Source organism: Aspergillus novofumigatus, assembly GCF_002847465.1.
Source record: "Aspergillus novofumigatus IBT 16806 chromosome Unknown P174scaffold_8, whole genome shotgun sequence".
Taxonomy (NCBI): Eukaryota; Fungi; Ascomycota; class Eurotiomycetes; order Eurotiales; family Aspergillaceae; genus Aspergillus; species Aspergillus novofumigatus.
In genome coordinates, this window is record NW_020194281.1 from 1,284,459 (window position 1) to 1,311,256 (window position 26,798).

Here is a 26,798-nt window from a genome sequence, read left to right on the forward strand (position 1 = left end):
TAGTAGTAATAATAGCACGGTAACAAGAGCTGCGACCAAGTTGGCAACAAGCTTGACCGTTCTTCGACAGGTAGAGGCATTTATATTAGTTAACCAGCATCCCTCTTCTTCTCATCTCTTCTCTCTCTTGTTTCTCTCTCCTCTGTCAATTACCATCTCCCCACCTTCTCTACTGTTACAGTCCCTCAACCGGAAAAAAAAATGTATGTGCTCCCCTGTCTTTCCCAAGGTACCGTCACCAACAGTACCTCTACCCCTCCCCAATCATTACCTTACCTGCTTGTTGTATTGCCAATGACGGCAGCTTGTCGACATCCTGCAGCCCCTCTCTCCTCTCTCTCTCAATCGATCGACACACTCTCTCCCGTGGCAACTTTGTCTGGATTCTGAACAAAACCCCCTCCTGATCCTCTTTCATACCTGTTTTCCCGTTTAAATCAAGCTTCGTGTCCTCTCTCGCTTTGTTTTCCCGCCCTTTTCACCCTCTACTTTCCCACCCAAAGACTGTCGTCACTAATTCGGCCTCCTTGACTACATAGTGAGCGGACTTTGACCACATCGATAAGCTCTGTTCTCTTCGAGTGGATATCTACGTCTTCACTTCTCTACCCCTAGAACTCACCCGCGAAATCATCATTCACAATGGCAGCCAAAGCTTTGCCTACTCACCTCAGAGCTCCCGCCAACGAGGCCTCCGGCGATGGCTCGTTCGGAAAGCACCACGCAAAATCCCAGTCTCACATGGTAAGTTGATCCTCTTGCAGTCGCATTTCCTCTGGTCGCAGGATCGGAACGTGGCTCGAAAAGCATTCCGAGTGCTCTAGAATCGCAATTCAGTTTGTGTTGGAAGGAGGTGCTGGAGAGCTGGGCTTGCCTAGTTTCAGCCACAACCACCTACAGTGCTTAAATACCTCAACCCTGTCTTTCCTTCAATTTGTGACAGTTCATGCATTGTTTATCACAACAAGCTCTCTTTATATCATTGCCCCTTTTTATCAGCTTTGCTACAACCATTATTCCCATCGATCACACTCACTATCGTTTTCGATTTTGATAGCTGCAGCGATACCCATATCAGCATGCCTCTCTTTTTTTCTTCCGCAAACAAACTGACCCAATTCCCTCGTGCTCAGGCCTTCGAGAATGCCTCCACCAGTGTCGCTGCTTCTCAGATGCGTAATGCTCTGAACGCCCTCGCCGAGACCGTTCCCGACCCCGAAGAGAAGAAGCGCTTCGAGGCCGAGATGGACAACTTCTTCGCTCTCTTCCGCAGATTCCTCAACGACAAGGCCAAGGGCAATGTCGTCAACTGGGACCGCATCAACCCTCCTGCGCCCAACCAGGTCGTCGACTACAAGGACCTGGGCGCCGAGGCCTCGGTGGAGTTCCTGAACAAGCTGGCCGTCGTCAAGCTCAACGGTGGTCTCGGTACCTCCATGGGTTGCGTTGGCCCCAAGTCCGTCATTGAAGTCCGTGAGGGCATGTCCTTCTTGGATTTGTCCGTTCGTCAGATTGAACACCTGAACCGCACCTACAACGTCAACGTGCCCTTCGTTCTGATGAACTCGTTCAACACCGATCAGGACACCCAGTCAATCATCAAGAAGTACCAAGGCCACAACGTCGACATCATCACCTTCAACCAGTCCCGCTACCCTCGTATCATCAAGGACTCTCTCCTCCCTGCCCCCAAGAGCTTTGACGCTCCTCTGCAGGACTGGTACCCTCCCGGTCACGGTGACGTTTTCGAGTCGCTTTACAACTCGGGCACTCTGGACAAGCTGCTCGAGCGTGGTGTCGAGTACATCTTCCTCTCCAATGCCGACAACCTCGGTGCCGTTGTGGATCTCCGCATCCTGCAGCACATGGCTGACACCGGTGCCGAGTACATCATGGAGTTGACCGACAAGACCAAGGCCGACGTCAAGGGTGGTACCATCATTGACTACGAGGGCAAGGCCCGCCTGCTCGAAATCGCCCAGGTGCCCAAGGAGCACGTCAACGAGTTCAAGTCCATCAAGAAGTTCAAGTACTTCAACACCAACAACATCTGGATGAACCTCCGCGCCATCAAGCGTGTTGTTGAGGAGAACGAGTTGGAGATGGAGATCATTGCCAACGAGAAGTCCATCCCCGCCGACAAGAAGGGCGAGGCCGACCAGGCCATCTACCAGCTGGAGACCGCCGTCGGTGCGGCCATCCGCCACTTCAAGAACGCTCACGGTGTCAACGTTCCCCGTCGCCGTTTCCTGCCCGTTAAGACTTGCTCCGATCTCTTGCTGGTCAAGTCGGATCTCTACCGTCTCGAGCACGGTCAGCTCGTCATGGACCCCAACCGCTTCGGCGGTGTCCCCGTCATCAAGCTTGGATCGGACTTCAAGAAGGTGTCGGATTTCCAGAAGCGCATCCCCAGTATTCCTCGCATCGTCGAGCTGGACCACCTTACAATTACCGGTGCTGTCAACCTTGGCCGCAATGTCACCCTCAAGGGAACCGTCATCATCGTCGCCACCGAGGGCAGCACGATCGACATTCCCCCTGGCTCGGTGCTGGAGAACTGTGTTGTCCAGGGCAGCTTGAGAATCCTGGAGCACTAAACGAAACGAGTTTCATTGCATCTCTTCTACCCTTGGTCATTTTTTAATTCGCCTCGCATGTCCGGTTGCCGCCATCGTGGTGAGGGGAGTTGCGTCGGGCAGCGTGGGTTAATAGAACTGTGTTAGAGGCGGGTTGACTTCCTCCGGGTATTTTGGGTGGTTCGTCGAGATGTCTGGTTGACTGAAATTGCCAGGAAAGCACATTTGTGCCTACGCATACGCATGGTTCTTGTGGGTGTGTGCAAAACTTATTTGGCAGTGCAGCAATTCGTCGGTGTTCTTCTCTTCTTACTGTTATTTAATTGTGTCGCTTGTGAAGCCACTCCTGGTTGAATGGAGTTTCTGAGCGAGGGTGATTCATTGAGTACTATCTCTTACTGGTGTCGTCCGCTAGCTGGACATCATAATGGCAATCAAAGACTTGCACATTCCGTGGTTAGATGTAGTTTCAATTGTAGGTGCTGTCTGCATAGGCTTTCTTAGTGATTCTACGTCTGCAATGTCTTAGGGGAATATCAGATGGCACAAGACCAATCACTGAGAGGCGTAGGAGATGGATCCCGAATGACTTCAAGTTTGGGGCGATATTGTCCTTCCATGGTCCTCGGGATCGAGTTCCTGGTGCTCGGTCACGTCGTTGTCGGAACGTCATGTGGAGGCGAATGCAGGCAATGGAGGCTGACTTGGAAAGTCTATGTCGACGATGGGCCGCATGGCTCTCGCTCAGTGAGGCGCAGCGAACAAAACACTGCATCCTGTGTCTTCTTAACACTTGTCAACCCATGCCTCGACATGAATGAGCCAACCTCAACACCTCGCCAGATCATCCCAGGCCGTTTACAGACCTCGCCGACCTCGCCGACATCAGACAGTTCCCCCAAGGGAAGCCAAGCGTCGCCGACGAGTCCATGGAAGAAACGTGTATCGACGGCGTGTCTGGCATGCAAGAAGTCAAAGCGAAAGGTAGGCCCCTACGTCTCATTTTTGGTCGTCTAGACCGAACAGCTTCACCCTCTGGACATGGACATGGACATGGACAAGGACATTGCTGACATGCAACGAAGTGCTCCGGTGTACCCCCCTGTGACAACTGCCGCGCCTTCAACCGCGTGTGCATCTTCGACGAATCCCTCGACCAGCGGCGACGCGTCGCCCAGAAACGCACCGCCGAGGAACTCAACTACCACCGGGACATGCTCAACGATCTGTTCCAGGTGATCCGCACCGCGGACGAGCCACACGCGCTCAAGCTGCTGGAGATCATCCGCAAGAACGCAACCGCCGAGGAGATCCGCGCGTTCATCGACGAGACGCTCATCCGGCTGGACGGGGAGGGCGCGGGCCAGGGCGCGGGCTATGGCCAGGCGGTGCAGAAGCTCGAGGACGTGCGGCGGACGATCGACGTCGAGGGGGCGGACCCGTCCTTCCGGCGGAAGGTCATGGATATCCATTATCTGTGTGATGAGGCGCCGTGTAAGGTGCCTGCGAAGCCGTGGACGAGTGTTACCGAGGATGAGGATTTGGTGTCGCATCTGGTCTCGTTGTATTTCACGTGGGATTATCCGTTCCATGCTTTTTTGGACCGCGATGTCTTCGTGGCGCATATGGCGAGGGGGAGGGAGGATTCGGACTTTTGTAGTCCGTTTTTGGTGAATGCGTTGTTGGCGAATGCTTGTGTAAGTATCTCTTCGTTTTGGGATTGCTGTGGTTGCTGATGAGGGTAGCATTTCTCCGAGTTCTCGGAGGCGTATGTCGTGCCGGGCGACTTGGTGACCAAAGGCGCGGACTTCTTGTCTGAAGCGGAGAGGCTGAGAGAGGAAGATTCTCAAAAGCTCAGCCTGGCGTACCTCCAGGGGACGTTGCTGCTGTATGAAAAGTGTGTGCACTTGTCTTGTTGAATGTCCTGCTCTGCTGATGCGATAGATACTCCATCTCTGGGAACGACGACCTCGGATATATCATGCTGCATCAGGCCATCCGGGCCGGTGAGTCGCTTGGTCTCTTTGGTCCGAAATGCTTGAAGTTTGGCCAGACCACGCCGGAGATGGATGTCTCTATCAAGCGGACTGCCTGGGGATTGTTTCAGATCGACACGTAAGTCCGAAGATTGGATCTATGAACCCCGATGAAATCTGACATGAATAGGGTGGTGCATACTGGCTTCCTCAGACCCAGTCTCATAGCCAAAGTCAACGTGGACCGCATCGGTCGAGAGGACGACAGAGCCCGCCTGTGGACGCCGTATCCGTCTCACCGAGCTGCTCGGCCGGCCTACCTCAACCAGTACTTTGACGAGTCGTGCAATCTGTGCGAGATCGCGCGCGACATCTCCCGCGTCTTGTTCGCTGACGACCAGAGCAATGTGTCGGCCGCGTATCGGCGTCAGACAAAGGACGATCTGTACGAGCGGCTGCGTCGCTGGCATAACGCCTTACCGGATGTCTTCGATCCCGGACGACGGCCCCCGCCGCATATCATCCTGCTGCGGCTGCGATACTTTACCCTGGTCATCAATCTGTTCTCGTGCAGCTCTTCCGACGACGACACCTCGAGCTTGGCTTCTGATGCGCCCAAAACCCCCGAGAGTCCGCCGCGACACAGCCCCATCAGCAAATACAACGCTTGGGAGATCACGCAGTCGGCGGCCCGGGGCATCTCCTCGCTGACACGGCTCCACCGGCGCGAGTACGGCATGAGCCGGGCGCATCACTTCGCCATGTACGCGATCAATCTGGCCCTGTTCGCCATGCTAGAGCAGGAGTCCTTTGATATCCTGGACTCGGATTTCCTATCGCTCGCCAGCTCCTTCTCGATCATCGCCAGCCGGTCGTACCTCGGTCGGAGCCTGTTCCATCTGTTCCGACAGTCGGTCCGGGCCAAGTCGCAGGGTCGCCGGATTCGCCAGTCCAGTGCCGTCTCGGACGAACTCAAGGATCTGTTTGATGAGGAGACCCCGATCAAGGAGCAGACGCGCTGGGATGAATATGCCGAGGGGCTACAGAAGCTGAACGAGGATGAGCGATACCATGGGCCTGGGGAAGGAGAGTATGGGCTACAGGATTATCCGGGACTGGGACTCTTCGATATGCTAGATCGCTACGAGAGCCTGAGTTTAGGCAAGGATGAGATTGTCTCTGAGCGACGTAAGCCGAGTGAGTGTTGATATTGACCTGGTTCGTTGATAACATGATACATCACATCACTATACGGATGAGCCAAGGGTGCATCAGGAGAAAACAGAGGAAATCATTTATATTGGGCGACCGAGGACGATCGCAAAAGCAACCAGAGTCACCGACTAATTGGATGCACGTTACCAACGGTACAAAGGGTACAAACCGAGGTCTTTTGTAGGGAGGAACTAAGGAGGGACACGCACGGAGCACGCCCATTGACGTCAACATTATCGAGCCGTGGATGACCCACCAAAACGCACTCGCGGGTCACCAACACTGTGGCGAGATCTTTGTTCTTATGAGTTCATCCATCCTCGAGCTTGTCTCAAGCTGTGTTCCTCAGCTTGGTTGCTCGACATTCTGACACAAGATATATTTTTCTTTTTTCAGTTACTTGAGAGAAACTCACTGCTTACTTCGACAAGCCTTGACAAGACACGACACTATTCGCATGGATCATCCGAAACAAGGAACGTATCTGGTGCAAATGAATCCCTAGCTTAGCGTCAGTCCCTCGATGTATGTGCATCTGCAATGGAAGACTTTTCCGAGATCTATCCCTCTACCGAACTGAACCCTACCGGGAGTAACGGCGTCAGCTTTGAACCCGACCAGCTCGTTCCGAATGGTCTCTCGTCCGCTTTACACTGGCAAGGGCTGCCCTTGAGCCCTGGCACACCTCAATCTGGCTACTATCTGTATCCCAATCAATACGAAAGGCCTCCTTTTCCGCATCAGTCCTCCACCTCGTCGTCGGGAAGAGACGGCACTGGCGTAGGTGCGGGTGCGGGTGTGGCCAAGGTAGCGATCCCGCGAGCTGCGCCGTACAGCATCCATTCGCAGCGTCGCCGGTCGGCGCGAGCCTGCGAGCCTTGCCGACAGCGCAAGATCAAGTGCGACGGCAACAAGCCGGTCTGTCGACAATGCCATGAGCACAATGTCACCTGTTCCTATCTGGATGTGAAGCGGGTGCGGGATCAGAAGCAGTTGGAGATCTTGTCGCAGCGAGTCAAAGAGTATGAGAGTTTACTGCGGGATTTAGAGACGGAGGTGGATGCGAACGCTGCGCGACGGATCAGGAGGACGCTAAAGACCTCCAAGGCCGACAACGATGACGGCGCGCTATCGGACAGTTCCAGCTCGTCGGTCGGGTCGCTCAACGCCATCGACCTGGTCGAAGAGGATCTGAACCGAAGCCACAAGACGCGAGCGACCGGGTACTTTGGGAAAAACTCCGAGGTGTCCTGGATGCAGAAGCTGGAGGACGAAGCCGAGAACCGCAGTCGCATGTTCGACGGGAACTTTGAGTATCTGGGTCTGGACGAGCAACAACAGCTGCAGCAGAAGAACGATGTTCCCATCGCGACGATGAGCTACCACCTTGATGATCTGAACATCCCGCTCATGGACGATGTCGACCCGTATGACTTGCCGCCGAAGGAGCTCGCGGACCGGTTCTTCGCGGCGTACATGGAGTCGGTGCATCCGGGGTTCGAGGTGATCCGGAAGACCATCTTTGCGACCCAGTACCGGCAGTTCTTCAGTCAGCCGTCCAAGCCGCCCAAACGATGGCTGGCGATCTTGAACATGATCTTTGCCTTGGGTTGCCGGTATTGTCTCTTGTTGAACGATACAGTCAGTGTCGGAAGCGGTGAGGACTGGGACGATCTCGTCTACTTTAACCGCGCGCGGAAACTGTGTCTGGGCGAGACGGCGCTGTTTGAACATACCGATCTACAGCAGATCCAGGTGGAGATCCTGGTGGCCCTGTATCTGATAACTTTGGGCCAAATCAACCGTGCCTCCAACTTTGCCAGCATGGCCTTCCGCTCCGCGCTGTCGCTGGGAATCAACCTACGGTTTGAGGACGACCGGACGCATCACGCGTCCAAGGAAGCCCGCAGCCGGCTGTGGTGGTCCATCTACGTGGTCGAGCATCTCCTGACAGCCACGACGGGGCGCGCCTCCTGCGTCAGCGAAGGCCTCAGCGCCGCGCCGCTCCCCATTCCCTTCGAAGAAGAAAACTTCGACAAACCGCACGCCCTGCAGCTCTTCCAGAACCAATCGATGCGGGCCAGTCATCTCAAGCTCACTCTTTTCGAGACAGACGAAGAAGCCCAGTCGAAAGCGCAGTGGCTTGCCAGCTGCGAGCCCAGCCCCTCGCTCTTCTTCCATTGTCTGGTCGACCTCTGCACCATCACCCAGGCCGTCATCAACAAGGTCTACAGCATCCAAGGCCTCCGCGATACAGCGTCCCAACTTGAACAGCGCGTGCGCAAATACTCCGCAAAACTGGACACCTGGCTCGCCGAGCTACCCCCAGTCTACCGCTTCACCTCGCAGCCGCATCCACACGACACCCTGCACCTCCCCGACGACGGCTTCATGCGCGAACGCGTCTGCCTCGCAATCGCCTACTACAGCGCCCGCATCACCATCAGCCGACCCTGCCTCTCACATTCAAACCCCAAGTCCTCCAAAGACCCTTCCTCCAAGGAACCCTCCTCCCCTCCTCCCCTTCCTCCCCCAGACGCACCACCCTCAACCCCAACCCGAAATCAACCACCCGCTCAATGTCCACCACCACCACCACCACCACCAACGAACCCAGCAGCGGCCCAAGCAACAGCAGCGGGCCCAGCAACAACAGCGGCACCGCCAGCGGTGCCACAACCAACAGCACCACCGGCAGCAACCGCCGCACAAACCTCTCCGCCTCCTGCCTCCGCTCCGCCTGCACCCTCATCTCCATCCTCCCCGAAACCCCCGACCCCGCCTGGCTCCTCCGCTTCTCCCCCTGGTGGAGCATCATCCACTACCTAATGCAAGCAACCACCGCTCTGTTACTGGGTTTGTCGTCGTCTGCCCCCCTCCCCTCTACCCCCTCCCCAACGCCGCAACCTTCGGCCCCGCCCCCGACACCGCGGCCGTCATCCGCTGCACCAAGAAATCTCTCCGCTGGTTGCATGCCATGGGGGCAGTCAATGCCGCGAGTCGGAGGGCGTTCATTCTCTGCGATAGTTTTATGAGGAGGATTGCGCCCAGTCTGGGCGTTGAGGTGGGTGATTTGCCCGATGTGGCGGGGTTGCCTGCTTCATCGACGCCGACTGCTGCGAAGTCGACTCCGAGTTTCATGCCGGGTGGGAATGGGAATGGCAACGGTAATGGAAATGGAGGAGAGGCGTCGGATGGCGCGTGGGGTTGATCCTGTTTACATATTGCATACGCTTTCGTTCTGGTTAAGATTGTACTACTCGCGTAAATGTATGAAGTACCCGATGAGATGAAATATATTGAGGGTGATATCAGAGGTATATTACTAGCCACTTAACCTAACTACTAAGAAATTGAATTACATAACTGAAACTGGGGCCCGGGCAAACGTATGAATAGATGCATGCCGTTTAGACAATCCATAGACATGGGGAGAATATCATCACGAAAGAAGACATGGAACAAACAGCGACAGCGACGGTCGTCGGGGAACTGAAGCCAAGGCGAAGACGAGAATAGAATCAATCCACAACAATTGACGAAAAGAAAAATCCAGGCCGATGAAATGATATCGAAACTTGAAACGGGCTGAAACTGAAGGGACAAATTACATTTGCTGAGGCATATGTGGCGACATGTGCGGCGGCATCTGGGGGTGCATCTGTGGATGCAGCTGCGGTGCCATCTGCGCCAGCTGATGAGGCATGAGGTAGGCGCGCTTGCGCGGATCGTTCGCGTCCATCGGGGGCCGCGCTTCTGGGGCGGGTTCAACATCATGGGATCCGACGGCTGGTGCTGTGGGTGTGGATGTTGTTGCTGGTGGCCATGCTGATGCGGGTTCGCGAGAGCATGCGCGTGCGCGTGTAGGTGCGGAGACGCCTGATGCTGAAGATGCTGAGGCTGAGGCTGGGGTGATGGCTGGACGTGGTGCTGAGGCTGCACGGGAATCTGAATTGGAGGTTGAGCCGGGGCCTGCGACTGCGCTTGTGGTTGCGGCTGGGCCTGAGGTTGAACCTGCACCGGAACCTGTCCCTGTGTTTGTCCCTGTCCCTGTCCTTGTCCTTGTCCCTGTTCCTGGGCTTGCGCCTCTGCCTCAGCTTTGGCTTGAGCTTCGGCTTCGGCTCGCTTCCGTGCTTCCACGTCGGCCTTACGAGGACGACCCCGTGGCCGGCCAGTGCCGCCCGGTTTCGTGGTGGATGGCTTGCGTGGTGTTTTGGGTTTGGGGTTGTGCCTGGGGCTGTTTCTGATTTACGGGGACGTCCGCGGCCTCGTTTCACAGGAACGGCAGGGACAGTACCATCGGGGCCGGGAACCGGGGCAGCACCTGGAGCGGTAGCTGCGCCAGGGGCAGCGTGGGGACCTTGACCGGGAACGGCTGTGCCGGCCGGAGCACCACCAGCGGCGGCCGGGGCGGGTGCAGTTGCAGCTTTCTTAGGCTTAGGCTTTGGAGGCTGTGCTCCATCGGGCAAGGGATTCTTCCGTGGACGGCCGCGCTTCCGGGGTGTAGGAGCAGGTTGCTGGGAAGCACCTGGAGCACCAGGAGCACCTGAGCCCGCTGCATTCGCCGGACCGGCTGGACCCTGTTGACTCTGAGTCTGGCCTTGGGTCTGTTGGCTTTGCCCTTGACCCTGGTTCTGGCCTTGCATAGCAGTGGGGTTCTGCAGCTGGTTAGGCACCTGAGCTTGTGGTTGAAACTGGGGCTGAGGCTGGACTTGGGGATAGGGTTGAGGTTGAGCCTGCGCCTGCGTCTGAGTGTGGGCCTGAGTGTGGGCCTGAGTGTGAGCCTGGGGGTGAGCTTGAGTTTGGGCTTGAGTCTGTGCAAGGTGCGGATGCTGAGGTACGAATTGAATCGGCGATGGAGCCTCGGGACGATAGGCGGCCTGTGTTGGTTGTGTTGTTCCGTTGATCTTGCCTGCAGCGACCGCAGGAGACGCAGAAGCGGCTGCGGCTGCGGCTGCGGCCTTGGATTGTCTAGCACGCTTCTTCGTCGGTTTCGTTTCCTCCTTTTTGGGTTCTTGCGCAGCAGGTTTTGCTCCGCTCAAAGCAGCCGGTTGGATTGATGGCGTCGCTTGCTTTTGCTGTGGCTGCTGATGGAACTGATGCGTCTGCTGCGCTTGAGCTTGCTGCGTATGAGCGTAGGGACTCGGCTGCTGAGGCTGTCTCTGATGTTGCTGGGCTTGCTGTTGAGCCTGGCGATGCTGCTGCAATGCTTGCTGCACTGCTTGTTCGTGCGGTTGTTGAGACTGCTGCGTTTGTGCCGCTTCCTGGCGGTTGTGCTGCTGGGCCTGCTGAGGCTGTTGCTGGACAGGCTGTGCCGCCTGGGCTGGCTGTACCTGTGTTTGTTGTGCTTGCTGCGCATGCGCCTGTTGGGCCTGTTGAGCCTGCTGGTACCGCTGATACGGATACTGTTGGAACTGATGCTGCTGCGGTTGCTGCGCCTGATACCGTGACTGCTGAGCTTGCTGTTGCTGTTGGTAAGTCTGCTGAGCTTGCTGCTGCTGATAAGTCTGCTGCGTCTGCTGGTATGGCGATGCCTGCGCCTGTTGCTGATGAAACGGAGACGACTGATGCTGTTGGTACGGAGATGCTTGCGCCTGGGTCTGTTGATACGCGGTCTGCTGTGAGGATTGCGGATACTGTGGTTGCTGCTGCTGTTGCGCTTGCTGGTAATGGTGCTGAGTTTGCTGAGGTTGAGTAGTCGCAAGCATGGGCGATGCGGCAGCAGGCGAAGTCACAGAGGGATGCGTATGGGATGTCTGCCGGTGCTGCAGATGGGGATGCTGTTGCAACCTCTCGTACGACTGCTGCGGAGACGAAATACTCATTGCTTGAGCATGTGGCGACATGGCGGCTTGAGGGTTCATGGCTGGGTGCGGACGAAAGTTCGCCATGGGATTCATGTTCCTCTGCAAACTCTGTATCTGGGAGAGATACGGGTCTTTCAATTGACCGACGGTGTCGGTATGCCTGGACAAAAGATCTGGAGTACCCTGAGGTGCATAATGACCGTAGGTGCCATAGCCACCTCCCGCGGTAAACCCGACCATCGACGCCGACGACGAGGGAGTCATCTTCCTCAGATCGGGCGAATTACTGGCCAGATCTGACTGCTGCTGGCCCCGGAGCAGGGAGCTGTTGGCAGCAATGCCATTGCTGCCATGGGCTGAATGCGCAGCGGCCCCGCTCAGTGAAGGCGATTGCAGATGCTGCTGCTGCTGCTGCTGCTGGGGATGGGCATTTTGCTGTGATTGACGCTGATGATGATACTGATGACCCCCGTATCCCATCATCTTGATCAAATATTCCTGTGGAATCCCTGACGAGGAGTCCGCTGTGTCGAGATGAGCCAAGGACGCTGTCTCTCAACAGGACATGTGACTACCGCGTCTTGAACCAATAATAACAATGTTGACGCGGGTCGGTGATGATGATCACAGGGGAATCAACCACAGACAATTGATCGGAATGGGCTCACAGATAGAATCACAGTAAGTAAAGGTATGTCAAGGAGAAGCAATTGTTTCAATAAAAGCAAAAAGTAGGTGGTGGTTATGTTCTGCCAACTCCTGTCCGGCCTGATTATGGTTGAGTGAATAGTTTGTGGCCTCAGGCCGTAACTACGGCAGGCGGGTTCGACCCAGTGGCGCAGTGGTTAGGCAAGTTGAGAGAAATAATAATACACGAGAAAAGGCTGGCAGGACGAATAACCCGGCACAGCAAGAGCACAAGGGGGTATTGGGGCAAGAAAGAAAGCAGAAAAATAAGAGCAATGAGGAGCAGAAGGGAATTCTGATGAAATCAACGCTGAACAACGGCCAAGACGATGGATGTTTGGGGATCGCGAGATGGACTGTCGGCGTTGTTCTTTTTTTTATTTTTTATTTTCCGTTTTTTGGATTTTGGATTTTTGGGCGGGCTCCGCATCACGTGATTTCGTGTCTACTTGGCCCTTCTCTAATCACCAGTCGTCGTGAAGATGAGTCACCCAGGATTATCTCTATGCCTTTGTCTAAGGGCAAGAGAGAGAGCAATTGCTCTAAGTGTACGCAGTAGAGAGTGTAGGTTGCAGGAAGGCAGACTGTCATGTAAATGATATCAGTTAGTCCGATGATGCTGGCACTACCCCATAGAGATCGAGAACCACCGAGCTAAAATAATAATAAAAAAAGAAAGAGGAGAGGAAAAATTAAATCAATAAAATAATAAAATGTGGAAAATCGATGGAGAATAATAATAATAATCTCGATCACAAAAAAAAATATCAGGCCCATTATTTCCTCCACTTAATATTTTTGTTTCTTCAAGATTAAGTTTATAATAAATTATTATTGATCGAGATTTGTTCATTAAAGATAATTGTTTATTAGCATACTTTCTATCAATCCATATCACCACTACATACCCAGCAAAATAGTCCATATATATATCAAGCAGCCTTCGCAACATCCTTGTCCTCCTCCTTCAGCTTCAGATCTGCCAAACATGGCGCAAAGAAGAGCTTCCCTGATACCACGCCTTTCAACGTCCCAATACTCACCACCATCCATAAAACCACTACACAGAGCGAAATAATCTGCATAGGTCAGAGGCCTCCTCTATTCAATAGACAAATGGGTGACCTACCGTTCCGAGCACCTTGAAAAATTCTGACGGCAGCTCTCGGCCTATTTGACAGGTACTGGCAGCAAAGACCCCGAGCGGGAATGTGAACCCCACCAGCCGATATTAAAAGGAAAGTTGCGACATCTAGCGATAGACGCCGATGCGAAGAATAGCCAGACCAGTCCGAACGACCAGAGAATGAGCGCGACGAGGAACCCCAGCGTGTAGAAGGTTGGGCCGGACGAGGCTTCCAGTGTATGTGTCTGCGCGAAGATGGTTTGGGCGGATTTGCCTAGTTTCATCGCTCTGTTGGCGACATTAGTATTTGAAGTAGCGAAAAGGATGGAAACAAAACTCACCCATAACCGCCCTGACCTAATGGTCCCAGGGGCAGGAAAACACTAACGATGACAGCCTTCGGCGGGAGCTTGTGGAGGGTCAGGCGCTGGAGGTAGATTACCATGACCATCATGGCGAGGGGACGCCAATGCCCCAGAGAACATAGCTGACGAGCACCGTCCATAAGGCGTGTTGAGGGTTGGGGAGGACGTCAGCGACGATGGCGCCCGAGGAGGCTGCAACGATGCAGCTTACGATTGGGAGAAGCCAGACGGCTGTCATGGAGGAGAGTTGCGTTTCGTTTCCATGGGCCATGCTGCGGATTCTAAGTCACATATTCAAATAAGTGTGCAGGACGTGAGGGCATACAGCAAGAAGGGTAACGACAACGCCGTCACCACTGAAAGTATCGCGTCGAAGATCCACAAACCCCAAGCAAAGTTTCTGGTCCATTCACCCCACACCGGCACGCAAACGAAACAAAACATGTTGATAATCGTAGTCAAGCCCATGGGAAAAGTCCCAATAAACATTGACTGCACGGGATGGACGATCATGGCTCCGAAGATCTCCGGATACAGTATATATCGCAAGAAGCTGATGATACATCCTGTGATGAAGAGGAGGACATTGATAGCAAAGATGACGACGGAAATCCAGTACAGCCATTGAGCATTGTAGGGCAGTGTATTCAAAAGAATTGATACAATGCCTGTGCCCATTGTGACCGAGAACCATCTATTCGCAGTTAGTAGTTTTCTTCGCTTGTAATGGGAGCAAGGTGCGTACGAAGGGGTGAAGTTGCGGACGATCCTCCTCCAGCCCACATCATGTTTTGTGAGCTGGGTTTGTGTTTGGGAATTTGTATTTGTGCAGCTCATTATGCCGATGATCTAATCCTGTCGACTCTTGAAGAAGTTGAGGATGATGGATCGAAGTAAGGATGTTCGCCACCGCTGTGAGGGACCGAAACTCAATCCAGCGAAAAATGCTGTATATATGCACCACGACGCAGATTCCAGAGGTTCGAAGGTTAATTCTTGACCTCCTGTTTATTATTTTCTGAGATCAGCTCGATATAGCCCAATATACTCTTCGTCTTCATCGACTCGCTGACTGAGTCATCTTCGGTTAGCCGGTACGCTGAAAGTCAATTCGGCCGACAAATCCATTCTTATGTCAAGCCAGAGCTATTTTTATCACGCAATCAATATTAATCGAATCGATGTCGGGATATTCTTTAGTGAGATCAAAGACAGTGATAGTCGAAATATTCGAGACATTGTGCATAGATTCAGTTGGACCGTCAATGGGCCATATATATATATATATATAGTACGCCTAATAGCCTGAACAAACAAGCTCATTTCATTATTCATGAAGTAAATCAGAAACAACATACAAATCACAAGTAACCATCGTCCACCGTAACATTACTACTTCCTCTGTCCTCCAATGCTTGCCAAAGTATCCTTCGTGCTATTGCCCACACTGTTTGTCGTCTGTCCCAGTCCCTGCCCAGCACCAGACACAGTGTCTCCGAGTCCTTGGGTGGCTCCGCCGACGGTCTCTCCCAGTCCCTTGGTCGCGCCGCCAACAGTTTGTCCAAGGCCACCGACCGTGTAACCGACGGTGTTTGTGAGGCCGCCAACGGTGTTGCCTAGAGTAGTCCCAAGACCACCGAGGAGGCCAGCTGTCAGTCTCAATCAGCCTGGATCTTGGTGCAAGAGGTAGAGGTACGAGAGCATACGGTTCTGTTTCTGGTCGTCAGACATTTTGATGTGGAAGTAGTGGTGCAGTGTTTAAATTCAGATGGAAATCGCTTTGGATTGTTAAGGTAGTAGGTAGTAGTAGTCCTGTCACCTAGACTCTGTCATCCTGAGTCTACCAGCTTGATTTATAGACCAACAGGAACAAGCACAAGCACCATACGTCAGCCCTGACCCAGCAGCCGGGAATGGATATCCAGACAGCAGCGCCGGGGAATAACTGCCAATGAGACCATGGTGCGCTGCTGGCTGACGCAACTCAACTTCCATGGTTGATATCATCGCGCGTGTCATGGAGAGTGGGGTTGGTGGCGATTAAGGTACATCATGCAAGTAATTGAAAGGTAGTATTGTTTATTTGGCCGTATATGGCTGCTACCGTTGTCAATGATCTTACTTTAGTGGATATCAGGATGAGTTTCTCAGATCTCGTCTTAGGACTGATCTAAGTATCGATTGCGATGATGTCATATATCCCAACCGCACAGCCACAGGCCATTTTCATATCAGTGATGATTCCCTGCTTGGAATTCAATACTGTCATATTATCGGTAATGGGTATAGAATTGAAGCAGAGACAGGGGAGTAAAACTAATATGGAAACTTGATTAGCAGATTGATCTGCTCGTGCGCCGTTTAGAAGAAGCGTTTTGTTGGATGATCTGGACAGATAAACACTGACACTGAGACCACCTTGTTATCATGCGCATTGAATTCCTGGAATATCACCACGGTATATCAGTCTCTATGGAAGTGATTGTAGGTATTGCCTTTGCAGTACAACTTTCGACGAGTCCTGAACCAGAGGCTCGCAACGGGTTAAATCCATAGTTTAGCATCACAGTTAACAAGATCTACATGTCTTCTTCAAGTCAAAGACCTGATGAACAACCTGTCTCTGTCTCATAATAATGCATCAACCCTAGGCAATAAATCATTCAGCTCCCTTTCAGGCGACTGACTGGGCAATAGATGATTCCATATTATATGACGCTGTCAACCGACCTGGACTTCCAGTGCATAGTGTATCTTACTTTTCTTAATAGTGCAAAATTTCTTGTTGTCTCTCGGATTACAGAGAAGGATAAGAGTAAAAAGGCATACGGTGTCTTGTCTACTACGTACAAATTTCATATTTCACATAGGATGGGCTTTATACATTCCCAGCAAAACCCAGTCGCACACCTTGCGCCTGGTTTCATGAAGAAGACAACGCATCCCAAGGATATCATGACACATGAAGCCGAAAAAAGAGAAAGTTCGTCAAAAATTGGTACATGATGGCCAACGCGGTCAAGTCTGGGCCTCTTCCTCCGCCTCGCCTGTCTCCTCCGTATCCACTTTGTCTGTAGATTCCTGGGCCACTTCGCCATATTCCTTGATATCCAGTATGTCAGTTTCAAATCCCGAATCGGATTCATCTGAGTGGTATGCAGCGTAGCGGTTCATGTATCTCCAAAGTCCCCCAAGCAAGTCCATTTCATCCTTGTCTCGTATCCATTCCCGGAATTCTTCTTTGGAGACAGGAGGGTCATCGTATGTGAAATCAATGCCATATCCCTGCAGCTCGTCCTGGATATTGTCAAGATCCTCAAACGTACAGCGGGCGTCCCAAAGCTCCTTCTCGGTGCCTCGAAACGTGTACGCGGGGATTTTGGCGTGTACCCTGGGAAGAGACTCTCGTACTTTTGACGCATGTTCTCCGAATTGTACTAACCACTCCTCGTCACGCTTTTCAATACAGTTGTATTTGGCCTTCTCGCGGACGACCTTCCAGAAGTCGAGCACTAATAGCTCTAAATTCGGCGCGAGGAGTTTAGTCGCAGCGGCTTCGGGAGATTCAACTACGATGTTCTGGAATGAGAGTCCGAGAACTCTTAGATTCGTGTAGCTTCTCAAGTCGAAGAAGCCCATCCGGCTGTACCCAAACAGATGGATCAGAATCGACCTCAACGTCTCTTTGTGACGGTTGAGGGCCGCTCCAATGTTGGTGTAGCTCCATCTGTATGACCAGGCATACGAGTGATTGTATGTGTATGTAAAGGCAAAATGCTGGAGACCAGTGAACCAGGTCAGGATCTCCTGCAGCAGTCGAGGGGTCTGGCTGAATCTCTTGAACTTCGCCGTCTTGATAACAGGGAGTGTTCCGTTTTCATTCTTTGCACTGTCAGCTCTATTGACATTGTCGAGATGCGGGCCTCAGCTCACCTGAGCGTCGAGAAAATCCGCAACATTTCCAGGGATATTGTCCCCCAGAGCAGCCATTCTCACGGCCCAGATGTCTCGCCTTCGTATCTTCAATGCTGCCTGTCGAGGGGGTATAATGCAGTCACCAGCTCTAATTTCCTCCACAGTCTTCATCTGTATGGCCTTCAGGAGCAGCAGCCACGTCAACGGTTGGCCGTTGCTCCCAGATACTTCGAACACGCGCAAGCGATGCAGCAAAGACACCAGCTTGCTGATTGTTTTGAATGTCACTTGCTGAAAGGCTCCTTGCCCGAGATAAATATGGAAGGACTGGCACGTGGGTCGCAGTTCAGGATACAAGGTCAGGATCTGCAACAGTGCTTCAGCGGGTTTGCCGACAGGATCGAGATCTGGCGTGCCCAGTTCGATTCGGCGGTACAACACATGTCGAGCGACGAGATTGAATCTTCTGCACGTGAGAGCAATACTGAGGCCTGTTTCATAGTCCATAATCTCGTCGATGTCGTCTTCCCACGGATGGATGGCTTCGAAGAAGATCATTTCGAGTATCTCGACGGGGAAATCCAGGATTTCGACCGCCATTTTGGCGTCGAGGTCGTGCTATCGAGGTTCTGAGCAACGACAGCTGGGGAGAGAGATGAAGGATGGTTAGTTAGTGAGTGAAGTGTCAAACCTGTGAGGTTACATACCCATAGCAACTAGACTGCCTCAGGCTCGGCCACTGCTTGAAATTCACTGTAGCCTTCATTTTGCCGGAGATTTTCGTTAGAATCAGTTCTGTTGACTGAGGTTGCCTTGACAGTCGGTTCATTGTATGGAGACTGCCATCGAATCAAGGCCTTAACATCTCATGGAAGGTGACTAATGGCCTAAATGACCTGAATATAAGAAGGCATCTTGAAAGTATTGTTGACGTGCTTTTCAGCGAGAACAAAAAGGAAGTACAAAGCATACCTACTGTGCGAGAGCTATGTGAGGTCATGGCCCAGAAGGGGACAATCAATACAAAGAAGAAAACTCAAACACACAAACACACACGGACTATAAGCCCAACTCATCGCTTTATAACACCAAGTCAATAAACCATAAAGTGACGGGGATAGAACTCTTGCTCTGTCTCATGCAAATGGAACATGCACTTCCCTCAGTACTCCTGCATAGGCCGATGAGCCGTCACCCCCGCAACATAGTTCAACAGATTAGATAGAAACTCTTTGGGTAGGCCGGCTGCTCCCACCTCAGATAGACATCTTTCATAGTCTCTTGCCAGCATACTGACCAGAAGATGGCGAATAGGCGAACTGGAGCCGGCCTTGTCATACAGATACGCCACGAACTGCGCCGACAGCCTTTGCATCTTTCCAAGGCTGGCAAGGTCAGCCAGTTTACTTCATTTCTCGTTTACTGGTGTTGGTGAGCGAGATTCTGGTGCCATACAGCATTGTTTGCTTATCTGCAAGGCAGCTCAATTTTGACTATTTTGTGGCAATCCTCCAGGGATGCCGGCCAGCAGGAGTTGTTGTGTTGACCATCCTGCACAGCAGTGACGGGGATGTTAGAGACAGATCAAACTCTAGAACTCGGCCTAGACTTATTTACACGCCAGTCTCTCATACCACAGTTCGATTTTGCAGTCCAACTGAAACACAGGCAAAGATGCCTTCAGACGCAAGACATCAACTTGTCTTATATCCCAGACATCAACCCACAATTACCGTCTCTCCCATTCCATCTCCACATCCTTAATTCTCCTCCACGCTTCCTCTACTTCATCTGGAACATCAACATGCACAATGAACCCTTTTCCTTTGGGACCATACCCTTCCTCATCATCTCTAAGTCGTGGAATCTCCCCCATAACCAGGCCCAGGAACCGCGGTAACCTCCACAACCGCCACGCGTCAATCCCAACAGACTCATCATACACCAGCTTCCCTCCTTCAAGCCTAAATTTAGGCACGAAAGTCGGCCAGCTGGTAAACCGCAGGGTTCCCCCACCAGAAAAGGCCTTCTCAAACGACGCCACCGTCCGCCGAGACATGGTCGGATCCTGCACAATTAGCATACTCCGGGGATGAATGCCGTTCTCCTCAAGAACCCTCTTCGTTTCAACTGCATTAGCGCCGCAGTTCGTCGAGCGGTCTTCAATCAGGACACGACATGAGCTCAGGATCCTCGGTGCATCAAAACACCGCGTGAAAACGCGATGAAGGACCTGTGCTTCTGGTAGTCCGTCAATCTCCGGGAGGAGATGCGCGTAGCGTGGATCGTTGGCGATAGCTTCGTAGAGATGAGGCGTGGAATGGCCGATTCCGCCGCAGAGGACCAGAGTTTTGATTGCTGTTGGGTTATTCTCGAAATGCGTGAAGACTTTCTCTGCTATGGGGAGGATGGCGGAGACGCAGAGGACGAGGACATCTGCTGCATCTGACGGAGGGGAAGGTGAGGCGATTTGGTCGAAGGCGAGGAAATGAGCGACAATGTTGATGTCGTTGGGATCCATGGATGGCATTATGAACTTTGGATTCTGTGCTATATATAGATCAAGGTAATCTGAGAGATGTTGGTCTATGGTCAAAACGAGTAGATGATGAATTAGTTTGATCCACTTGTGGACGTGGTTTTGGGGTGATGAGGGATTGAGTCGATTGACTCCACTTGTTTGAATCCCTCCGCCATAGCTAATCTAGTTTACCTGAAGAGTGCTAATGGTATGTTAAATAGATGCTTCATCAGCAGCCTCATTATTAGCGATAGTGACGTACTGCGCAGTTCGACTCACGCTGCGAATGCACCCTGACTACAATTGCGGAAGTGCGGGCCAGAACAACCTAGCTCAGCTCAAGCTTAAGAGTAGAAACTAAGTTATTAGGGACGTGGATGACTTCAACTTTGTTCTCACCTGTTTCTTCCACTCCTCCCGTCCCTTTCTTTCTCTCTTCTTTCCTCTGTTGTATGATAACATGAAAATATCGATATTAATTACACTTGAGAAAGCATATCTGCAAAAATCGGAATTTTGTTGGTCTCAGACAAGGCTCCAATCACGTCATCCGTATTTGACGCGGGGCTGAAGCTTCAATGTAACGGTTGTAACCTGCAGAAAATGTCCTTCAGTCTTCATCTTTTTCTTCCTCTTCGCCATCATCTCCAGTTCATTGAACCCATCAAATCTACCTCATGAATCAAAATGGCAGTTGACCAAGACAAAATCACCAACTACCGGCTCAACGCCGCCACACTCAACACTGCCATCCAGAGTATTGGCATGGGCGCCTATCAATGGCAACTGTTTATCGTCATCGGCTTCGGCTGGGCAAGCGATAACCTCTGGCCGATCGTGACCTCGCTTATCCTGGGCCCTGTTACGTCGGAATTCCACATCTCCAGTCCACCGTTCCTGACTCTAGCCCAGAATATCGGCCTGCTCATTGGCGCCCTGTTCTGGGGCTTTGGCTGCGACATCTTCGGCCGCCGCTGGGCATTCAATCTGACCATCGGTCTGACCGCAGTATTCGGGCTCGTAGCAGCCGGCTCACCCTCATTCGCGGCGGTATGTGTCTTCACCGCGCTATGGTCCATCGGCGTGGGCGGGAACCTCCCCGTAGACTCGGCCATCTTCCTCGAGTTCCTCCCGGGCTCACACCAGTATTTGCTCACTGTGCTGTCCGTGTACTGGGCGCTCGCTCAGCTGCTCGCCAATCTGATCGCCTGGCCAATTCTGGGCAATCTTACCTGCCCCGATGAAGACGCCTGCACCCGCGCCAACAACATGGGCTGGCGGTACTTCCTCATCGCCATGGGCGGGATAGCCATGGTCATGTGTCTCCTCCGCTGGACCTGCTTTACCTTGTATGAATCGCCCAAGTTTCTAATGGGCAAAGGCCGCTACGAGGATGCCGTGGCCGTCGTCCACGAAGTCGCCCGCCGGAATGGCTCCTCTGCCTCCTTGTCCGTGGACGACCTCATCACTGATGAAGCCTCCGCAGAGCAGCCCACCACTGCCGGAACAAACGTTCTTATCCGCCAGCGGCTGGATCACTTAACCCTCAGTCATATCCGGGCCCTCTTCGATACTCCCGGACGCGCTTGGTCCACATCGCTGCTTATCGTCGTCTGGGGCCTTATCGGCCTCGGCTTTCCCCTCTACAACGCCTTCCTGCCCTACATCCAGCAGACCAAGGGCGCCGAATTTGGCGATGGCTCAACGGCTCTGACCTACCGGAACTCGCTCATCATCGCCGCGGCAGGCCTACCTGGTGCCCTGATCGGCGGTGTGCTAGTCGAAATACCCTACCTCGGCCGGCGGGGCGCCATCAGCTCATCCGCCGTGCTGACAGGTGCGTTTCTGCTTGCCTCTACAACAGCCATGTCATCGTCTGCCCTACTGGGTTGGAACTGCGCGTATAGCTTTACCAGTAGTATTCTCTACGCGGTTCTCTATGCGTACACGCCCGAGATGTTCCTGACCAAGGACCGGGGAACGGGGAATGCGTTGACCGCAGCGGCCAACCGGGTGGGCGGGATCCTGGCGCCGGTGATCGCGCTCGTCGCGGATCTAAAGACCAGTGTGCCGGTGTATGTGAGCGGGGGCTGTTTGTTGTAGCTGGGTTGGTGGTTTTGCTGATTGGATACGAGTCGAGGGGGAAGTCGAGTTTATAGTCCTAAAGAGCGTCCTGCACACATCCTACATAGAATTCAGCTAGACTTGAATGATACAGGGTACTTCACTTATCAGTCTAGCGCGAGCAGGCTAACCCAGAATCCTTGAAACGGAACACTCTGTGTGTTGCTGTATTGCAGTAGGCATGGCAGGCGCCCTAGGAAGGATCCCTACAGCTCCGAGAGCCCCGAGTAGACAGCTTAGGAGTGTATAGCTTAGGGTAGAGCTCTTAAGATTCTACGAAGCTCTTATGAAATCCTCGGGCTTAAGGGCTGGAGGTAACTAGTTGATTACCTCCTGTCTGGCGCCGAGGGCAGCTACGTTGACCGGGGGCCGAGGCCATTGCTAGAGGCTATCCAACTTTCTAAATGCTACTCTGAGCCATTTGAGACGACAGTAATGTTACTCAGAGGGAGGCCTATCCAGGCCGGAAGACTTTAGCACAGCTTCCGTGTCAACACCCCAGTGAGACCTAGTATAATATCTACCAGGGAAAAAAAAGGTACTCTAGAACAGATTCCAAGAACATTTCACTCTATCTAAACACACAAAAATCATGGATCTCCATCCCTCCATCCATCTCACATCCTCTCCAGCCTTTTCAAGACATAACGATCTCAAGGTATATCCAACCTAGCACATCTTCCTTTTTCGTCCAAACCAAACCACCAATATCACATCCCCAATTACCTCCCCATAATTTCGGAGGAAGGAGTCTAACCAACCGTTAGCAGCAAATTCAACGAACTGCAACGGGGCCCTGAAATACAGCAGAAGGAGTAGCCGATGACATGGAGGATACAGATGCCACAGGCGTAGACGACGGCAGTACTCGCCGGACGAATCGAGCAGGGTGTCTTGGTGCATGGAGTGAGATTGGGGTGGATGGGGCTGCCAGAATCGAGCTGGGAGATGCTGAGGGTGAGGCTGACGACGCCATCGCAGAGACCGCGGTCAGAAGCCCCAAAGTAGTTGCGATGAGGGTTGTGAAGTGCATTGTGATTTCCTGTCTAAGTTGAGAGATATTGAAGTGAGGTACTGACGGGGATTGAGGGGAGGGATTGCTGCCCAATTTATATGTTGCTGAATGGTAACCCACAGGCAATATTTTGGTGTTGATCGTGATGTAGATGTCTAGCTGTATAAGACAGTGTCGTACTTGGTTCTTCGAGTTAGTTGCAGCCGCGTGGACTGTTGTTGATGATCTGTGTCTTACGGATATATCGATCAACATTTGTGTTTCGTGTTTGCATCAGAAGCGGGTTTCTGGCTGTAGATCGTTTAAACACACTCGGATATAGCTTAACATGATCAACGTTGCTGTGTAGGATTGCGTGCGCTCTAAGCAAGGGTCATGATTGCCCTTGCATGGCGGGAGACCAACAACTTCTGACCGCAGATCGTGGCCAGGATATAGTCACTGTCGATTCATGCCCTTGCCGATATGTATGTACACATTTTCCATGAAGCTCGAACCCATCTTACGGTTTTTTTATGTACAAATGCTATATTACAACTCAACAGTTAAGGCTGCACCTTTGCCAGACAGCTTCGGACAGGCACGTTCTGACCTCTCGAAGGTTCCGGAAATCCCTCCACCTTGACACCCTTCCGGAAGAGCAGACAATACGTCGACCCTCCAAAGTGGAACATACCGAGCTGGTCGCCCTTCTTCAGATGCTGACCCTCCTTGACTGTGATCTCGCAGGTGGAAACCTCGCACATACCGATACCCATGAAGCACATGAGACCAATGGCCGGGTGATCTGCTTCTATAAAGATCAGTGCTCTCGTTGCCGTGGCGCTGTTATACTCCTGGGCGGTGACCTGGCCGGACAGGTCGATCTGATGGGGCGATGGATCCCCGACTCCCTCAAACAACGGCTCGGAATAGTACGTTCCTTGGACGACATATGCTTTCACCACCTTGCCGCTGACAGGCGAATGCCAGCGGTGGTAGCTCAGCGCGCTCAAGAACGCTTGATAGACAGTTCCGCCGACAAACTGCGGCGTGAACTCGTCGTGGTTCAGCATATCGCGGACCGAGTAGGGTTGCTCTTTGATCCAGAACATGTCCCGCTCTTTGACGTTGTGAGCAACCTTGTAGGGCTGCGCCTCGCATGCGTTTGCGATGACGGTGTCATCCTCAGGCGACGCGACGGGTCTCACACCCTCGCGGAAGACACGAGTGAAGAAGTCGTCCCACGATTTGAATCCGTGGTGCTTTGCCGAAGGGTCGCAAACGTACAGATCCTCGAACGAGTAGCTGGTCTCGCCCACGTTACCGACCTCCTCCAGATCGGTCCTTGCCGTGGAGCCGAACCAGCCGCTGGAAGTGTCGTTGAGGACCGAGGCGGACTCGGGAGACTTGAGGTAGTCTCCCCACGCATTGAGAATCTTCTTGACCATCCTGTTGATTTCGGGGTCCAGGTACGCGGCGTAGCCGCTAGGCGTACCCATGCTCCAGTCCAACACTGCATTGATCGGGAGACCAACGAGACCAACGCGATGAGAGAAGTCGTTCCAGCTAGGCGCAGTGGTCAGAAGGTAGTTCAAAACTTGCAGGAGGTGGTGGTAGTCGCGGATCTGTGCGCAGCCTGTCGGGTCGGTACTGTATGGTCGTTTGTGAGGGATCTCGGCAAACATGGCGGAGATGAGTAGGTAGACGCGGGAATTGGATTCGATCAGTTCTTTGAATTCTTGCAGAACAGGGTGCAATTTATGCGACGTGTTCTTGTCGACATGTGTGATGACTCCGCCCAGCCATTCCTGGTGCGCAGCATGGCTCGAGGGCATCCATTTTCCGACGCTGATTTCGTCAGTTCAGCTGCTCGGCCAGTAAAAGAATGCGAATGCTTACCGATGTAGCTTTGGAGTATCGTGATCCTGCTTGCCGCCCATGGTATCTCTAGTAGTGTCTGTCGTGCTGTAGAAATCGAAAATATGGTCTCTTGGGGGATCAAATAATTGTTCTCGGCATGAGAATGTGCACAGGGGGTATGTTGACGAAGCTGGGTTTAGTTTAACTTATAAGGTGACAGGGGGTGATGTCATACCGATAGAGCCAATTGTGGAGAGAAACAAGAATAGCCAAGCTACAACCTAAAGTAGTATGATTCCGTACTATGTATCGAAGTGGAGACTGGAGAATATTGAATAATATTTGATGATGTCAATCTTGAAATAAAGTCTGGAAAAGACGGTGCTTCTGCAGGACGGCCCATCTTGATATACACTATCACTCGTGATCAATCATCACCACACCATGTTGCTAGGGCTGAATTCAACATGACCTTCAATGGTTCAAATGACACAGACTCGAAGGATACATCCTTGATGATCTCGCAATCACTCAATCCAACAGTCTATTGATGTTATTGCAGGCGTTTATATCCAATGTCATCCATACCACGCAAAAAGCTGAGCTATTGCTTGTAGTGTATTCCGCTGTGGATGGCGTACTGAGAGTCTAGCAGAGATCAGCCAGGGACACGAAAGAAAGCCACACCGTGTGCATAGGATGGCTGCTGGAACCCCTACCATATAGCGCTGCGGGCTGGGATTTAATAACGCTAATTTGTCACAGGGGTCGAGCATGATTGCTGATGAGCAGACTCTGGTAGCACCCTATTCGAACCATAAACAAATGTTATCAGTTCCACTCGCAACCATGGCCGAGTGAGCAAATGTCAACCATAAAACCATCTGGCTAAAAAAGGCGCCTAGACGACTATTGCTAGCATAGGACGAATGGTAGTGTAATAATGTGTTCAATAGCACATGGCATCCCAACTGCCATAGCAAATGGACTGCCTTAATTGTTACTAAATGGCTCGACTTAGGATCAGGCATCGACTCAAATGACCACCCCAGGTGGAAAAGTCATCTCTTGGGATATTCGTTTCATCTAAAAGGGAGGCGACCAAGTCAGATGGAACACTCCGCTCTGACTCTTCGAGCAGAAGAGTGCAATGTCACTCGATGCTCTTACGCGCCGGAATGCATCTTTACCAAAAAGTCATGGGCCCCGGAACAGGACGATATGGAAGGGTACAAAGCAATGCATTCCTTGCCTGAAGCACACATAACTTCTTAATGTCTAGATCGGCAATAAGCATCCACGGTGGCTACAGCCTTCTATTCAAATATTACATATTGCACCAAATGGTCGAGATCTAATAATTGATTTGACTCTCTATTCAAGGACGAATAGGTTGCCAGTCCGCCTACTGCGAGACCCTATGTATTGCCGTTGGTAAGGTTTGTCAGTTGAACAGAAAAGTTCATACACGATTTACAATTTCGAAGAGACTTGATACATATAATACAGAGTATATACACCAGAATGTGAAAATTTCTTGCTTCGAGACCTATGATCTATCAGACCTATGATCTATCGTTATGTTCTATGTATGTTGGTTAGTGCTGGTAATCTAGCATGCTGTCTATA

At 52.3% G+C, this 26,798-nt stretch overlaps 11 protein-coding genes across 11 annotated transcripts; 4 read left to right on the forward strand and 7 right to left on the reverse strand.

Annotated features, from left to right (window-relative positions):
- The first annotated feature begins 539 nt into the window (after positions 1-539).
- Positions 540-3,047, forward strand: ugp1 (UTP glucose-1-phosphate uridylyltransferase). Its single transcript, XM_024828293.1, has 2 exons — positions 540-744; positions 1,134-3,047. The coding sequence occupies exons 1-2, from the start codon at positions 643-645 to the stop codon at positions 2,595-2,597; spliced, it is 1,566 nt and encodes a 521-aa protein (XP_024678933.1). The 5' UTR covers positions 540-642; the 3' UTR covers positions 2,598-3,047.
- A 342-nt stretch (positions 3,048-3,389) lies between these two features.
- P174DRAFT_463784 (putative C6 transcription factor) lies at positions 3,390-5,760 on the forward strand (the record flags this gene model as incomplete). The annotated part of the gene is made up of 5 exons (XM_024830318.1): positions 3,390-3,560; positions 3,662-4,273; positions 4,322-4,473; positions 4,521-4,691; positions 4,743-5,760. The coding sequence occupies 5 exons, from the start codon at positions 3,390-3,392 to the stop codon at positions 5,758-5,760; spliced, it is 2,124 nt and encodes a 707-aa protein (XP_024678934.1).
- Positions 5,761-6,307: 547 nt separating this feature from the next.
- On the forward strand, positions 6,308-8,978 carry P174DRAFT_424523 (putative transcription factor; the record flags this gene model as incomplete). Its single annotated transcript, XM_024825204.1, has 3 exons — positions 6,308-8,244; positions 8,304-8,573; positions 8,603-8,978. The coding sequence occupies 3 exons, from the start codon at positions 6,308-6,310 to the stop codon at positions 8,976-8,978; spliced, it is 2,583 nt and encodes an 860-aa protein (XP_024678935.1).
- An 85-nt stretch (positions 8,979-9,063) lies between these two features.
- Positions 9,064-12,057, reverse strand: P174DRAFT_454408 (uncharacterized protein; the record flags this gene model as incomplete). The annotated part of the gene is made up of 2 exons (XM_024829237.1): positions 9,064-9,523; positions 9,555-12,057. The coding sequence occupies 2 exons, from the start codon at positions 12,055-12,057 to the stop codon at positions 9,375-9,377; spliced, it is 2,652 nt and encodes an 883-aa protein (XP_024678936.1). The 3' UTR covers positions 9,064-9,374.
- Positions 12,058-13,193: 1,136 nt separating this feature from the next.
- P174DRAFT_463787 (TDT family transporter) lies at positions 13,194-14,589 on the reverse strand (the record flags this gene model as incomplete). The annotated part of the gene is made up of 7 exons (XM_024830319.1): positions 13,194-13,340; positions 13,391-13,445; positions 13,484-13,675; positions 13,729-13,814; positions 13,853-14,033; positions 14,066-14,446; positions 14,498-14,589. The coding sequence occupies 7 exons, from the start codon at positions 14,587-14,589 to the stop codon at positions 13,194-13,196; spliced, it is 1,134 nt and encodes a 377-aa protein (XP_024678937.1).
- A 555-nt stretch (positions 14,590-15,144) lies between these two features.
- Positions 15,145-15,483, reverse strand: P174DRAFT_424526 (uncharacterized protein; the record flags this gene model as incomplete). The annotated part of the gene is made up of 2 exons (XM_024825205.1): positions 15,145-15,401; positions 15,459-15,483. 2 exons carry the CDS (start codon positions 15,481-15,483, stop codon positions 15,145-15,147), a joined length of 282 nt encoding a protein of 93 aa, XP_024678938.1.
- A 1,287-nt stretch (positions 15,484-16,770) lies between these two features.
- On the reverse strand, positions 16,771-18,267 carry P174DRAFT_463788 (uncharacterized protein; the record flags this gene model as incomplete). The annotated part of the gene is made up of 2 exons (XM_024830320.1): positions 16,771-17,634; positions 17,686-18,267. The coding sequence occupies 2 exons, from the start codon at positions 18,265-18,267 to the stop codon at positions 16,771-16,773; spliced, it is 1,446 nt and encodes a 481-aa protein (XP_024678939.1).
- Positions 18,268-19,287: 1,020 nt separating this feature from the next.
- Positions 19,288-20,426, reverse strand: P174DRAFT_445279 (YdcF family protein). The gene has a single exon (XM_024828294.1). The coding sequence runs from the start codon at positions 20,195-20,197 to the stop codon at positions 19,397-19,399; it is 801 nt and encodes a 266-aa protein (XP_024678940.1). The 5' UTR covers positions 20,198-20,426; the 3' UTR covers positions 19,288-19,396.
- A 172-nt stretch (positions 20,427-20,598) lies between these two features.
- Positions 20,599-22,407, forward strand: P174DRAFT_445281 (putative sugar transporter). Its single transcript, XM_024828295.1, has one exon. The coding sequence runs from the start codon at positions 20,876-20,878 to the stop codon at positions 22,289-22,291; it is 1,416 nt and encodes a 471-aa protein (XP_024678941.1). The 5' UTR covers positions 20,599-20,875; the 3' UTR covers positions 22,292-22,407.
- Positions 22,408-23,034: 627 nt separating this feature from the next.
- P174DRAFT_424530 (uncharacterized protein) lies at positions 23,035-23,345 on the reverse strand (the record flags this gene model as incomplete). Its single annotated transcript, XM_024825206.1, has 2 exons — positions 23,035-23,064; positions 23,118-23,345. 2 exons carry the CDS (start codon positions 23,343-23,345, stop codon positions 23,035-23,037), a joined length of 258 nt encoding a protein of 85 aa, XP_024678942.1.
- Positions 23,346-23,727: 382 nt separating this feature from the next.
- Positions 23,728-25,325, reverse strand: P174DRAFT_515468 (phosphatidylserine decarboxylase family protein). Its single transcript, XM_024832186.1, has 2 exons — positions 25,209-25,325; positions 23,728-25,157 (listed from the first exon to the last, which is right to left on the reverse strand). Exons 1-2 carry the CDS (start codon positions 25,247-25,249, stop codon positions 23,873-23,875), a joined length of 1,326 nt encoding a protein of 441 aa, XP_024678943.1. The 5' UTR covers positions 25,250-25,325; the 3' UTR covers positions 23,728-23,872.
- Between the last annotated feature and the right edge of the window lie 1,473 nt (positions 25,326-26,798).